Below are 16,771 nucleotides of genomic sequence, written 5' to 3'. Positions count from 1 at the left end.
AGTTTTGCATAATTATCGTGCCAGCTGAGGGTTCTTCGTGTCTTTTTTTCCCACTTTCGAGTTTCACGTCGTCTTCTTTATTTCTCAACTCTCAGAGGTGCGCGACTTCTCCCGAGAGACGATCTTCAAATCCCTCCTAATTAATTCTCGATCAGATTTTCCATCTTCGTAGTCAAATCCTTCATAACTGTCGTCAAAATTACAATCGCTCTCTTTAACGCTAATTCCATAGACTTACGATTATAACCGAACTGACAGTGACAGTCATCTGATTTTTAGAGTAATTCTTGAATTGGTTCGATTTCATACGTTTCGATGATCGTTTTGATCTTTCCTGCGGCTGTGTAATGAGTGATCGAGACGATCGAGCCGCCCGATGAAAAAGAATTCGCCGGAGAATCACAGCCACGGTTGGTACACGTATAATTATTACTTTCATTCATATTTTCATTCATTTGTTGTCGAAATTATAGACAGAGTTTTAATTTAAATGTTAGTGACAAGTACTTAAATTTGCCGCTGGTTAGCCGCTTGTGATCCGTGAAATTACATGGGGCTGAAAAAATGTATTATCACATTCTAAAAATTGTCCAAAAATCAGGGAACCGTAATAAAATAAAAAATTCTCACACTTGGCAAAAGCCCGTCTCAACTCACCCAAATTTATTCTAAAATTGTAATTTTGCGATTTCTTTCTCAATGTCTCGTTACGTTAAAGCTGCTAACTTCAAACTGGCGAAAAAGTTTCGTGACTCAAATTACACTACAAATCGTTTATCGATTTCATTTTCAGCGAATTATTATTATGGTTGTTTTTTTTTTTTCTTTTTTTTCTTTTTTGCGCGTATTCTTGAAATCCACAGTGATATAATGGAAAATCAATTCATGGGAAGCTCATTCTCATATTTGATTTTTACTTACTTGCAAATGAGAAACCTAAGAATTCGTGCCTTTGGAAGGCTACGAATGTGATTATGCGGTCTTGCAAAGGTGGAAAGAAACCTAAGCCTTTTAGTCTATCGAAATGGTTTACAAATTGGTTGCAAACATTGGGCGCCATCTCTTGTTTAAACAACAAAAGAGAATTTGTTCGATATTGTTCTATTCTATAGTTCTATGGTAAAAAAAAAAAAGAAGAAAAAATCACATCAAGATATCGACATAATACGTTCATTTTTACAGTCGTTGTAATTCTTTATACGAACTAGAACATTGCGTGTCTGCGTTACTTATTTTCGGCATGAATTGCCAATCACTTTGCATAATGGGAACGTAGTTAAAACTTGGAGTGGTAAACGTGATACACAAAAAATACACCGAGGGAGGAAGAAAGGATCATCGGTATGTGTGTGAGAGAGAGAAAGAGAGAGAGAGAGAGAGAGAGAGAGGAGTGCTCAGTTTTGTTCTGCTCTGTTAGTACATGTTTGCGCATACCGTTTGCATGGCATTTCAATAATTTGTTCGATAAACAAGTGCTCGGTAAAATGGTGATATCAACCTGGGGTTGAAAGGATGAGGGGGGGGAGGCGAAAGGGACGCGAGGCGTGCGAGCTTTCGGGGGTGAAGGATGAAAGCTAATGCAGGCAGGTATGGGTTGGTTAATGTCGTTTCTGACGCCGGATTGAACACACAATCTGTCTTGCCAGCTGCACGATCTGTACTTCCAGTTTCATACGAACGTCATTATTCTCTTGGCAAAATCACCGCACTATGTTGAAAGTGGATTTATTTTGGTGGGAAAAAATTTGCCACTTTATCCCCCGCCAACTCGCTGAATGTTTTTAATTGAAAAATATCAGAATGCTATTGAAATCCTTGAAACGATTTGAGCGATTCGTTTAATCGTTCAACATATGCCTTGAATACATGTATCTCGCATTTTTTTCAAGTCTCAATACCTCGATGCTTCGACAAGGAGTGAAATTTGAATTATTGGATAATTAACTAGTCTTTCGGCTTTAATATCATTCCCAGAAGCGTCCAATCAGATTTTCTATTGATTTTCAAAGCTGTCGATGTTCATATACAGCTTTCGAAGTTAATCCGTCAATTATTATTAGCAAGACTGTAATAGTTAACGTAGGTTTCTTTTCAGCCAATGTTTCCGATCTTATCCTTGTAGTTTCTTCATCTTTTTGACGCCTAATAACGAAGTTGGGGAGAATTTTTTTGTTGAAAATGGATCCCCCCTCGATGAATAATTATTGTCCTCGCGTGTGTAATTAACCGCTCGCATTCCGCAACATTCTGCAGCTGGTTAATACCGGCAACGAACGAGCTGAAAGCTCAAATTTTCCGCATTGCTTTACCAGACAGGTAATTATAATGTATTACCTCCAGGAACTCGGGCGACCGTGATTTGAATCCAGGGGCGGCTAATTATTGCACGAACGATTATATCTGTTGAACAGCGTGGCATATTTTCCATGTCATTTCAAAAAAAAAAATAAATATTCAACAGAGTTATAAACTCATCGTACTGAATAACAACAACAATCGCTCCAATCAGCGTTCCCGAAGCCGGGTGAAAATTTCGAGTAACAAAACTTTTTCTCCGCGTATACGTAATTATTTATATACGGTGACGCGTGGCCGATATATTCAAAGCTTCTCTGCCCGATTTTGGCGCGATGTTTATTTCCGGTGAAGAGCGAGAGTAACAACCGAAAAGACTTGTCCCCAAAGAAAGGAACTCCTTGATTTACCTTAGCCGCGTTTTTATTTGCGTCCGAAAAGAATAACCTTAACAACTGGCTTTCACGAAAAGTTTTCAACGATGTACTAGGCAATTATAATTATTGGATAAATATTTGTCACTTGAACGTCAGTTCTTCGTTGAAAAAAATTTTGCAACTTCTCCGCATGCGGCAGGCTGTAGCGGAAAATTCGAAATCAAAGTCACGAATTTTAAACCGATTTCAAAGCATTCTGCCTTCGTATCGGTAATTTTATCGTATACGTGTTAGAATTTATTGCATCACTCGTATAATATCTTAGAGGCTAGCGTGTTTCAAAATTTCATATTCTAAGCCAACCTTGAAGCACCATTTATTACCAAAATGTATTTTTTTTTTATATAAAAAAAAAAAAAAAAAAACGCCTCATTTCGTTGCTTGGCCTTACAAAACATTCATTTCATTTGCATTCTTCCGTATCTATATATATATATATATATATATATATAATTCCCCTAAATTTCCACCTCGGGTGCAAAAACCTTCCGCCAAGTACATGAAAATGCTGATCTCTATTGATTTGATATTTGAAAAAGTATTGAATTTTTCCACCTTCTACGACTATTCTCTTCAAAACATCTTCTGCGAATAAATTGTCATCCGCTAAGCAATTTTTTTTTTTTTTTTTTCTCTTGGATTTGAATTATTTCGAAAGTCGCAGTACGTGAAAGCATTTGGTAATATTTCACGAATTTACATTCAGTGGTCAAAGTTAGCTTTTCGACAATTCACAGTTTGTCAAAAAAGGTAATCAATTTTCTCTAGACTTTGCATTTGAACTGTTTAATTCCAGTAATGAACGTGACGATTCTTAACACACGACGCAATTTAGTAGTCCGCACGGTGTGTGCGCCTAAAAAAAAAAAATTTCCGCATTGAAAATTAACGTGCTAACGACTTAGAAACATCAGATTTTGTTGATAAAAAGTAACCTTGATTTAAAAATTCTCATTTTTTAACGAAGAATTTGTGAGAATAATTCGAAGCCGAATCGATCGGGGTATATTATTCCATTCGAAAATTGGGCTTACGTGTTTTTGGAGGAATAAAAATCAACGACCGTGGTGCAAGAAATCTAAAACTCAAAGAAAGATATTTTTGAACGCTCTACACTGTACTTAAAAAAAAACAAAAAAAAAAGACAATCGCCAATGGTGAGGATCAGACGTAAGTCGATTTGGAGTGGAATGCCTCATATATGTATTTATACGTGTACCTGTATTTTCAATTATAGCGTAGTTTCGAAGCGTTGAACTACTGCCTAGCGCTCCATTAACGCTCGATCGGTATATACGGTATACATAGAATGTGGTATATATACTATAGTTGCCTGTAGATTAATTAATCCTCTAGGTACATACGAGCACACACGTACATACGTCCGTATCCGTGTATAATCTCTAGTTTTTTCGTGTTAAAATACACGACCAATTTACACAACGAATAAGAATACACGCGTATTTATTTATACTGTGAATAACGCGGTATTCCATGGGATATAATGTTGTACGAGATATGCGATCGCACACACACAGACACACGTATAAATGCTCGTGTTCGATTGAAACGTCGTCACATCGTTTGATGTATAGGAATGATATGTTTAAAATGATTTATATACCTTGAAACTAGCGAATGAAATACAGAAATCTTTATTCGTGAAATAATTGTCATACGACACGTTATTTGAAATTTTTCTAATCGTCCAACTCGGTTGTTGAAAAAAGAGAGCAAATCGACAAGAAATTTGTTCGAAAACCTAATCTATTTTAAAAATATACCATACGAACAAGATAATTACAGATTTACGATACATTTACTGATCGTGAATGTAAGGAAATCATTTTTTCCTTACCAACTCCAAGCGTAATTGTTTCCTGAAATAATAATTTTCTATATTTTGGATGATCGAGTTAAGTTTAAATATTATGTAAGCTTGATAGGAATTACGTGAGCTATACGTTTGTACGTAGTGAAAAATTGTTAGACATTATTTGTACGGATTGCACGAATTTCAAGGATGATATCATGTCCACCTTTTCCTCATTCTTCATCCGTTCATCATCTTTTTTGCCTTGCTTCTCCATCTCGCTCTTTTCTCTCGTCTCTCTGTCGCTCGCGATTCCCATCCGGATCCTCTTCTTCATCTTCCTTCCCTGCACCAGCAGCACCCTCGCAGCTGGCTGCTGGCCTCTTCTTTCCAACTTACCGTGAGCTATAAACTTGACCCTGCTGTTGGCGTTTGTCATCTGCAAGCGTCAGGACGAAGAGCACGTCCCCCGATTTTCTCGGTATATTCGTGCTGGCACGCATGATTCTTAACTAACGGTCTATCGACGGGCAATTTTGAACCGGAAAATACGTCAACCGAGAATAAAAGAAAAAAAAAAAAAAGAGCAGTAGATTCGGTGCGAAAAAGAGATGAGAAGAGAAACTCGAACGAGCTTCGTTAAATCCTGCGAAAAGAATCGATTCAAAAATCAGTCGAACCGTCTTACAACAGTTTGAACTTGTTCATAATTTCAGAATTAAAAACGAAAAAGATCAAGGGTCTTCTGTACGCTTCTCAAATGTTCAAACATTTAACCTTCGTGGCTTTGAGAAATAAAAAAAAAAAAAGATCTCATCAACTTTTGCAGAAATTATTTTCAACGGTGCGAGTAAGTAAATAAATAATTTTCCACGTGACAAACTCCGGGCGAAACGTCGACTTTAAAGCGTAAGAAAAAAAAAAAAAAAAAAAAACGCAAACGAAACATTGCAAGAGGTAAGAAAAAGAGAACAGCGGCAGCTGGTACTGTAGCTCGTAATTTGGCGACTCGCTATACATCTGCCCGCAATTTTTAAACCGAATCGTTAGGAAGCCGAGTCACGTAAAGCGGGAGCTTAAAGACCGAGGCGAGCTATCGGTGGTGGAAAGGGTTACGCCGTAGAATATATAGCAAAACAGGAGAAAACAATTCAGTTTTCAGAAAGAAATAATGTCGGATTTTCAAACGTGGCATTCTCTAAAAAGTTTGTTTGGGTTCAAAGAAAGATTCTGGAAATATGTGAGCTTTCTATGTTACGTGAAAGATCGTCCTCGTTTGATTTTTCACTTGTTTAACATTTCTTTGAATTCGTAAGGAATTGTTGAAGAAATCTTTTTTATAGCTTACATTAATGAAAATATTAATTTTCCTCCTGCGGAAAACCCACACTTGTAATATTAAGTCTCCGGTTAATTTTTGAGAAGTGTATCCGTCGAATATTTCTTCATTCATTCAATCTCATGAAATATATAATTTTTACTCTATATTACTCTGTTTTTATGGAACACTTCGGTGTACGCAGATTATTGACATGTTGCACGTGTATAGTGTGTATTTCTAAAGACCGTACGATCCGTCGTCTGCTAAAATTTAACGCGCAGGCGCTACAATCCGAGAGCGGCTGATTGCCAGGGCTACCAACCGTGACGAACGTAACCTCAAAAATTTTCGCACTAGTCGGGGTTGCGCACAACTTCCAACGACAAATGCCAAAAATATTTAGGTTACGTTCACGACGGCTGGTCGCCCTGGTGAGCAGCTTCACTCGGATTATAGCGCACGCGCATTAAACTTTAGCAGACGACGGGCCATGCGGTCGTTAGAAATTCACTCTATATAATATTACCGTCGTGAGGGTTCTTATTTATTTTTCCTACCGAAGCTGGCCGAAGTGTAAGGATGAACGCGGTAAGCCAGTTGGTAAGAGAGGGGGAGGAAATTACTCTTTAATTTGTCAGCAGCGCGTCTGCGAGAAATAAGAGCCAGTGTAACGAGGGGAAGGGAAACGGGAAAAGGGTGATGAGGAAACGCGAGAGATGGGTACGAAATTGATTGTGTGGGGAGAAGAGGAAGAAGCGTGGAATTCGTGCGTGATGACCGGACTTTTCGCTTTCCCTTTTTCCTCTCTTCGTTTCCTCTCCTATTCTATCTTTCGCAGCTTTTTAACTCCACTCTCCTCGAACCCTCGAGCCACGCAAGAACAAGAATAAGGGCTCAACCTTTCAAGGTATGACAGAAATTGAATTCCTATATTCCCAAAAGCAGACCCCTGTGTATGTGTACGCTATATTTATATCGGTATATAGACGGCGCTGGGCAAGCTTCGATAAATTTTTTCTCCGGAAACGGAAGCAAATTTATACTTCACCTTTATCTCATCTTACCTCTCGCTGTAACATTTTTGCCCATTCACTCGTACGTGAAAAATGAACGGTTTTCGGTTTCTCGGTGACAATTTTCACGGAAAAATCTGATGCTTCCGACACGATTGACCAATCCATATTCTTCGCAGTCTCTTTTGCTTTGTCGCATTAAATTCTCGTTTCTGACAGGAAGTCCGTTTTTGGCATTTGCGGATAAATAGGTAAGAAATCGGAAGATGAAAAAGAAAATTGCACGGTGACCGTCTTTCGTCGAATGATTTTTCGGGATATTGTGGAAACACGTGTCACCAACTTTCATCGGCGTCAAGGAATTCTGTTTTCATGTGATATGCGACAAGATATTTTATTTGAAGAATTCTTTTCTTCGTCCTTTGATAAATGCGAAGTTCTAGTCGCGATACATTTAAAACTCTTACCTTAAAAGTGAATGTATAAATAAGTTTATCGTCCATTTCCAAAAGCATTATTCGCCAAACGTTATTGAATAAAAAACGTACAAATCTCACTTGACGATTCTAATTATATTATACTGATTATGATCTGTCATTACTTTACATATACCGCAGTTTTTTGGAAAGCTGACAAGACGAGGGAAATGTTATATTTAAATATTTGTAAATAGTTCACTAATTGTCGACAAAATGAGCTATAATTCTTGAAAAGTAGATTTGACATTATGATGATTATAGATTAGGACTAATTCCAAGGTATGTACAAATTAACTAGTGCCTATGAAATTTTTCAAATTGAAATCTGATGGTTTTAAAACATTTTATTGCATCCGTGTAGGGAAAATTTTCATAAAATTATTACGATTTGAATTTCTGTTGACACTTTTTTGAACAGAACGTACAACCCACTTAACGACAGTTTCCATATTCTAGTAATTTTTGTTATTTTCTTAATCATCGTTACCTGTCGTTTTCGAGTAGTTTTTTTTTTATTTGTTTTTCTACTCATGAATAGTGTGAAAAAATACACACATAAAACGTTTTTTTTTTAACGAATCAATTTGTATATGCATTTCGTGGAAAATTTTCTTGTGGGAACGCAATATTTTGTTATAAATACCAAGACGAATGAAATGATTGTTTTTATATCACAAAAAGATTTGACTGAATGAAATATACTTATAAATATGAAATTTTAATTTTCATTCAATCAATTTAATAGAATAATACTTTTTTTGTGCCATTATCAGAATATTCGAATACTTACTCTCTATTGGTAAATTCAACCAGATAAAGATTAGTCAAATTTACAAAATCATGAGAGCTAATACCAATTGATCACCGCTTTCAAATAATACGTTCGATCGTGAAACTACAAAATTTTTTGTACGAGCGGCTGAAGGCTCTCCGTGAGGCGTAAAAATCTTTTCTCGCAAGTGAAGTAGGATGAGGATTTATTTATTTAATTACAATGAAATTAAACGAAGCCCTGTTCCCGAAACACATTACGCGACGCTCTTTAATGTTTGAAAGAGCGTTAGCAAAATCTTAGTTAATTCGGTGGAAAGAATGTATTTTCCGACGCGACGAAATGCGAAATGCAAAGCGCAAGAGAGATCCGAAGTTCTCAACCGTTTCTCCCCCAAGTGTTTGTATAATTAACACCATGACGGTTTTCATCACTTTCTGTCATTAACGTTTAAACGATGTAAATGTCTGAGGGGTGATTCGGTCGTGTATAGAGGCAAAGCCTTCGAACAATCTAATCGCGATGTTAATAACTTGGAGTTATTAATTAGTCCGTTTCGCACTGTTTCGCGTATATCCGCTTGAACCAGCTAAGGTTAGATCAAAACTCCATTGAACCTTTTTCGCCCTCTTGAACATTCGCACGTTATGCTCCAATTCCCTGCAATTAAACTTGACAATATCGCACGATCCGATTGAGATTCGTGAGGTGTTTTCAAAATATTCAACCAATCATTCTCATGTTTCAACATCCGGCCAAGGAGGCTAAAATTCTTGAACCATTTTTCATAATTGACGAAACATTTGTTGTAATGAGAAAGAATAGTCACGGATTCTAGACTTTCCGGTAACAGCTAGAAAACTAATTTTCATTTTCTACCTAGAACAACATTTTTCGATCGTGGTGAAAAATGAAAATATTTAAGGACTGAGCGGCAATCGGAACTAAAAATTTCTCTCACAATCAGTGTAAGAAGTATTGGAACGATCAAACGTTGGGATTACAATCATATAATTACTGTCTTTGAAATTTCCGTAGAAACCTGAACTGCCAAGTCCTTACTGAATATACTGAAATCAAGGGAATATGCAGACGTAGATATCTGATACCATTAAGTCTGGATATTTGATACGATGTCGCGCCGTATTTACCAGACTGATAATTAATATGTCAGAGTTGTCTCAACTTGGGATCGGTTGATCGGGGCTGTTGGTAGGCTAATAGAGGCAAAGGGTCGACCACTTCAAGCCGAGAATTTACGACACCTCGTACGTGAGCCTCAACTGCTGGATAACTTTTGTTCAACTCCGGCAATATTGATTGAGCGTCATTAATCAGAGCGATTAAAACTGCTCTCTCCTTTCCTTTTCCTTTTTCTGTCTCTGTCTCCCTTTTTGCCGATATTACTCCCCACTTGACTCTTTGATTGTATTTCATGGTTTTCGGGGTCTCTGATTACGAATCTGAAATCAGATTCTGAAAATTCAAGAGGGTGGATCCGATATCGTGGACGAAAATTTTCAATTTGATCGAATACGGTCAAAAAATTCTATGCATGGGTTTTTCGAGTCGCTGACCGGAATCGCTATACTTAATTTTCAATATCTAATTTCAGATTCGTAATCAGCGACCCCAAAAACTGACAACTCATACAAAACATTCGTATGTGTAGAGGGGTAATTTTTTCGGAAATGAATTATTTTTTTAATGTTCACGATTTTTTTTCCAATCAATTTGTTTCTAGCAATAATAATTTACATTATATCGCAATAATTACTCTAGATTATTGAGAACTATCAGAAATAGCAAAACACCGCAAAAAAATATGTTTTCAAAGTTCTCTGAATATCCACAAAATGAATGTAAAATAGGTGCTAAGAATGCTCACCGCTGTATGACAAAAAGGGTTAAACGTCCCGAGGACTGACTTTTAGGAATAATTTTTCTTAATCATGTTAGAAGATCGTTGGATATCAAATATCTATGATATTATTATACTCGTCAGTTACGAACGTCTCTTTGAAATATGAAATTACTGAAGTGATAACAAAAGGAGCTTCAATATCGATGCCTAAGTTCAAATCCATTTCAAATTACTGAAAAGTGATTGATCCGTTGATTTTGTTCAGAGTTCCATCTTGCATTAGGCTGAGGTTCGATATCTAACAACAAGTTTTCGTTTATTACAATAATATTTTCTCCACTTGCATTTTCAAAGAAATCTTCGTTGCTTACGAATGTAATAATTCGATAAATACTCAATGCACGATTATCTCGTAATGAAATCAATAAAAAGTCTCGACTTCCCGTCAACCAACCTCCTCAAAACGTACCCCACGTGAATACCAGAGCTAATTCACTCGCTCAAACGATCCGTGTGCTTAAAATATTATACCCCATATTATACCTAGGTGACGTCAATAATGCAGGACAATAATCATTGCAGTCTCGATAATAATATCCGCACAAAGCCGGACATTTCCCGTAGAAGGGAGTAAAAACATGAAAACAAATCGCGAACCTTTTATTTCGTCCACTATTTTGTACTCAAACATGAATTGTTACGAGCTTGATTTAATATTCAGCCAAGGATATAATTGCACCAATATACGAAACACGTATTTCTATCAATCGACGATGGCATAACTTTTGCGAGCTGTTGGAGAGAGGAGAATATCGGCTGGTCCGCGAAACCTGTGCCCTGATTCTAATATCGCTTGTTTCCACGACGTTACGGTGGTTCTTTTCTACACCAGGGCATTACCTGATTAAATTTCTCCCGATTCATCCCCCTTCTTCGCCACCGAACGTACCTACATATACGCGTCAAATGTAATAAAGGCGGGCGCATACAACGGAAACACGGAAGTTGAATTTTCTCTCTCGCATGCACGTATAATGTATAACTCAGGAATATACCGCGAAAAACATCCGGACTCGGTTTCTCAGCTTAAATTCTACGTAGGCAGATTTTTTTCACGCAAGTTAATCAATCGTCTGCGACAATTTTATTCGATTTGTTTTCTTCGTTTGCTGTACAGGCACATTGCTTATATCGCTATACCGTATATTCGTATCATATCTATAAAATACGATGGTGTAAATCGATGGAAAGAATTCCACGAGTATCAGAATGGCCGCGTAAAGAAACAGAGATATTCTTTTTTTGGCAGCAGCAGCAGCAGCAGCGAGCTATTTATCAATATTCCATGTTTCTCTTGGCCTAGGTTAACTTCTTTCAGAATTTGTTTGCTGCACAATGTAGACGTATTCACTAAAATCGTAATTTCACGAAACTGAGACTATCGTTGAGTAAATATTTATCACAGAGCGTACCGTATTGAGTATTTGAGCAAGTACGATATTCGTTTCTGCAGAGACGTTAAAGTGGGTAAACCGACCCACCAATATTGGCAATTACCCACGCCTTACCATCTATGCGGAATAAGGTGGTCAGGATCGTGCCGTAAGCAAGAGACCGTTCAATAGACGGCCAGTGCGATGTGCTTTTACCCTAACGAAGCAACAGTCGAGCATCGGCGTATCCCCGGGGATCGGGTTCAACCTCTGCCGAGAACAACGAAGCCGAAGGCTTCGCAGAGGACGTTAATTTTCACCTGCCCGTTCGGTTTCATAAGAAATTCATGCATGCTCAATATGGCCTGTTATGTGAGGGATACCGCAGGGTTGTTTAGCCGTCTAGCTCCGGGAATTATTCATGGAATCTGCGACGACAGCGTTGATTACGTGTTATTGGCGATACAGTCGATCCTGTTTTTCAAAAGTTGTTATACCGACCTCTCGGGAGAGAAACTGCGTCTTCGTTGTGGTAAAAATTCATCATCTTTAAAACACCAGAAATGAATAACAACCGTCATCGTACTCGTGATGAACCAACCAGCCAAGCAAGGTTCCGAAGTAAAAATTTTATTTTTATATACTTAAACTCGACGGTCAATTTTCAAGATATTAAAAGCACAAGTTTTTTAAGAGCAGAATAACGAATTTCCAACAAATATATATCATTTTGGCAAGATGCGACGATGAAATAAACGTTTGTAAAAAGTTGCATCGCAAAAGTGCGATCGTTGAGTCGCTGATGAATCTACAATGAACGTGCGTAACGAACTAACGCGCTTACGTTTATCTTTCCATTCACAACCGATTGCAAATAAACGACGGAAGAAAATGTCCAAATCGGTCAATACCGACAGACAAGCCAACCTTTCGCTCGCCGAACGTAAATGACCCTTTTGTCGATAGATCGTACCGTTGGAACTGAAGAACGTAATATTTCACTACCGCACGACGCTTTCACTGGCATTTGAGACGCTTCGAAGACGTTGACCACATCTTGATTATAGGCGAATAAAGGCCTTCCGTAATAAAAGCCGAGTTAGAACTTGTCGCGGTATTCACGTGACATGGAACCGTTTCGGACTGACCTTTTCAACATCATGTCATGTAGACGTGATGCGGACAATTTTTCCGAACACATTTTCCATGCAGAGATGGACTCTCAAGTGGATGATTCAAGGGTAATAGTCCAGTTCTTAATTTACTGTTTCTATACTCACGATAGAAAGCAAACTGACATTTCTTTTCTCACTTTTCTTACAGACGATGCGCGTGTAAATTTCAATCTAGTTTATATACGTGTGACTGCAAATTGATTCCTTGAATTTCTCGACCTGTAATGTTCTGCAAATCATGATGTGCTAATTTTGAAAGCTGAAACGTAAAGATCACCCAGATGGAACACACGTATAGATAATATCTGAATGACCGTCTATAATATTTATATTACCCGTAATTAACGTATTCTACGGATATTATACGTATTTCAGACGGTCACTTAAATTTTATACATACGTGTGTTCTATCTGGGAAGGGTCTCCGTATTTGTCAACTTTTAGTATGATGCTGGCTTCAACTTTATCGCAATTTTGGTAAATATCAACTTTCATTATTTTCATGCATTGCTACAAATAGAATAGATACGGTGAAACGTCATTTACACGTTTTCCAAATGATATTGTAATATTGACGTATGAGTAAGAATAACGTTGAAATGAAATATCTAAATATTTCGAACCTTCATGATTGAAAAATTAAAAATGCATAATTTTCAGTGGATTTATAGGTATCATCTTGTCATTTCATTCACCGTAACGAAGTCGACTGATACTGTGAATCACAACATTTCACCGTAGCGCGCGCTAGGCTAACTCTTCGTGATTACACTAGGTCATTCTGATCCAAACCTTTTTCTTCCGAAACAGTGATTCTTCATACGGTTCCCGTTCACCTGATTTTTTTTTATCCATGTTCACGACTTATATGTATACTTCTGAACTACACTATCGCATTCTAAGATAGTGAAAGTACAGACCTAAATTTTTTCAAGTGGATTGGACTCATACATTTGGAATGGTAACGCATCAAAAGTGGGCCAGGATCATTTTGACCCTAAGTGTTCTCCATGATCGAAACACCAGGTGTGTTCTCAAAGGGTTAAGGTTAATCTAGTGACGGTAGTGGAGATTCACTTTTCCATAGACGAGACGCTGACCTGAACTTGCCAGAACGTGTTTGGGACAGCAACGAGCACATAGGTTAAGCTGCGCCATCCAGCGGTAGATAATTACACGAAACATCAGAACGCTCGTGCTAACTAGCGGTAGGCAAGTCGAACGTCAAATCGGAAGATTCGACTAAAAAATCAGCTCTAACTGCGTGTAACTCAACAAAGAATAGCGATAGGGCGCGGAGTACGTATAAACGAGAAACGTACAAGTGAATTATCTTCACGTGGTTTACATACAGAAGTTTTTAGGACCAAGAAATTTTAACGTACAAACGAGAAAAACATACAAGTCCGAAACGTATAACTGAGGTTTCATTATAGTAGATACCAACATTAGAATTAGATTTGTCGAAAGCAGGTATTGGATCAGTCAAAGCTGGGCACGGAGGTAGAAGAGCGACGGCATTATTAACTCGGATAGGAATCCAGGTCTAAGCTTACGTTACAATTTTATCGTGTAACCAAGCCCGAATGCGAAAGCTGCGCGGCAGCTTAACGCGACCTTCTACTCGTTAGATACGAATCATTGATAGCACGAGACCACAGTTGATTGCGGAAGGAACAGCTCGCGAAATCTCGTAACACTTTTTTTGCTCATATCTTATTATTCGTAAAAAGTGCGCCGAAGCTGAGCCATTCATTGAAACGAGAAGTGAACTATTTTTTCCGTATCGTCAATACCGGAAACTTGCACTCTTTCCAAAGTACACTGATGTTCTTCCGAAAATTTTGCCTGAATCGATTCTATTTTTATTTATAAAAAATCTGATGCGGTAAAAAAAAAGTCGATTCCACGCCTGTTCGACGTGTAATGGTTGCAGGTAAAACTCCAATGAAGGGAATTTCAGTCGACCGAGAAAGAACCTCAGGCAGTTGCTTATGCCTCGAAACTTTGCAGGGATCTGCAGAGAAGCCTTACCAGCAGACAAGACGTTAGCGACTGCCAGGCTGCTCGCTTACGGATCGTCAGAAAATTTTCACTTGCACGATAAGTGAGCAGTTTGTAAAGAACTCTCCACTTGCATTCGTGTTTCGCTAATCTCAGTATATTGAACGTACTACATCAACTTATGGTAACACCGAATTGTAAAGCCAGCGAGCTTATGAACACCGTAATATTGAAACGTTTTTCTCTTGCGACTAGCGGCAACTGTGAGAACAGCAAGTTTATACTCGTGTAATCGGGTGAACTTTGACAATCTATAGCACCTTCGAAATTGAAAAAAGCCCGCCAAGTACCACGAACTGATTTATTTTTTTTTCCCCTGGATTTTCAATTCCATTAGATAGCAGTTGCCATGCCTTTGCTTGCAATAACGCAATGGCAGCAAGGTTCGCTACCACACTTATAGTTGGGCGTCAAAAGTATAGACTGTTTCTATTTCGCTTCAGTCACATCAAGTTCCAATCATGCTTTGATTGTAAATTAACAGACATGTACTTGGCAATAGTATGTGATTAAAATTTTTTTTTACAAAAGGTGAAAATATTTATGTGTGATGTCTTTTTGTGAGAGGTTTTTTATTTTTGTAGAAGGTGATTACGTGCATACATTATTGACCAGAGAAGATATTTTTGTGAGTGATGACCACATTTTTAATGTACTTGGCAAAAGGTTTTCGCACCAGAGGATTTCTCTTACCGATACAATTTCTTCGACCAGCGCTGAACGGCAAGTAAGAGTACGGTTCCTGTTTTGCGAATCTTTCAGGTAAGGATCTGTCTGGATCAAATTTTAGAGGGTCGGGCCAGTACTTCTCACTTCTGTGAACTCCCATAACGTTAATAACAACCGAACTCCCTTTTGTCAAAGTACACTGACCTACGGAATGAGTAATCGTTTGAGGAATCATACATCACTTCATGTCACGGCTATTACTCAGAGACATCCAATGTCAAACGAATGAATTAGTTGACCAAAGCTGGCAAACCTAAATCCAGATCCTCCGTCGCCTTCCGGAAGGTCGTGGGTCCAACGACAAACAGGCGCACAGTTTCTTTGATCACTCTCTCCATGTACGCCATTCTCGCCAAGACGTCCATCGTGATGTGCAACTCTTCACTGCCGTCGTTTAATACATTTTCTCCGAAGATGTCGCATTGATAATAACCGAACTCCCTTTTGGATCGTTTCCAAATTCTATCTCTAAATGTAATATGACAAACCGATCGTGTGCGCAGATAAAATTCCTGTCTCCGCTCGGAAGTCAGATTCACTCTTTATATACAGTATCTTTTTGTAGTGCCCTCGGAATGATAAAACTTTCTCCCCGCTGCATACTCAGGGTCAGTAATTATTTACCACTCACATAGAACCAGTGATTGCAACAGCCGAATTTACTCGAAGCCTATCTCGGGAATTCGATTTTCCTTTAAAATCAGAGGTACAGCCAGCAGATTGCTAATTTTCGTTCGATCCTTGTGCGTCAGAATTTTGTTAACGCGGTATTCGGAGTTGCTTGACACTAATGTAGTCAATAATATCCCGTCAGTATTTTTATGTCAGTATGAGTTATCTTGTTTTTATTCATATCTAATTATCATTTGTAGTTGGTTAAGTTTAGGGTCAGTGTTGTGAATATTTTTTTTTTTGATTTGACAGATATAAATAGGGAAGGATTACGAATTTACATCGCTACTTCAAACAATGAATTTGCCGGAATTACAAAAGACACAAACAGTAATGAATACATGGGTAACAGGGACGGAATTAATTAGGTAAATTAAACATACAAGAAAAAGAAATCCTGCACTGACAATGAGAAAAATTGTTTCTTTGATCCATCATTCAGTAGCATGTCAATTTTTTACTTTCGTTAATCATACATGCACATTATCAGAAAATTTCTTCCGTTACGTTTTTCAATTTGAAGATATTGGTAGCGGATATTCGGTATAAATTATATTATATCATAAAGAAACCGTTTCGCTGATTCAAACAACAGCATTCGTTACATCAAATTGCAGAATCACATTCATTTTTTATAAAATCATACTCGCATTAAAATACACCAGAATATACTTGAAAATTTATCAAGGATCACATAATCGGTA

The 16,771-nt window shown here is 37.8% G+C and overlaps 1 protein-coding gene across 1 annotated transcript; it reads right to left on the bottom strand.

Moving 5' to 3' along the window:
- Positions 1-15,270: 15,270 nt before the first annotated feature.
- On the bottom strand, positions 15,271-15,760 carry LOC124182006 (cytochrome P450 4C1-like). The gene is made up of 2 exons (XM_046568782.1): positions 15,649-15,760; positions 15,271-15,539 (listed from the first exon to the last, which is right to left on the bottom strand). The coding sequence occupies exons 1-2, from the start codon at positions 15,758-15,760 to the stop codon at positions 15,271-15,273; spliced, it is 381 nt and encodes a 126-aa protein (XP_046424738.1).
- Positions 15,761-16,771: the final 1,011 nt, after the last annotated feature.

Source organism: Neodiprion fabricii, chromosome 5 (genome assembly GCF_021155785.1).
Source record: "Neodiprion fabricii isolate iyNeoFabr1 chromosome 5, iyNeoFabr1.1, whole genome shotgun sequence".
NCBI classification, from domain to species: domain Eukaryota; kingdom Metazoa; phylum Arthropoda; class Insecta; order Hymenoptera; family Diprionidae; genus Neodiprion; species Neodiprion fabricii.
This window is presented reverse-complemented; position numbering and strand designations above follow the sequence as displayed.

Excerpts from the sequence above, each read along its gene's own strand:
- LOC124182006 (XM_046568782.1), bottom strand. The coding sequence starts at position 15,760 with ATGGACGTCTTGGCGAGAATGGCGTACATGGAGAGAGTGATCAAAGAA. Across the intron at positions 15,540-15,648 it reads GACGGAGGATCTGGATTTAG|GTCAGTGTACTTTGACAAAA; the intron begins GTTTGCCAGCTT and ends CTCATTCCGTAG.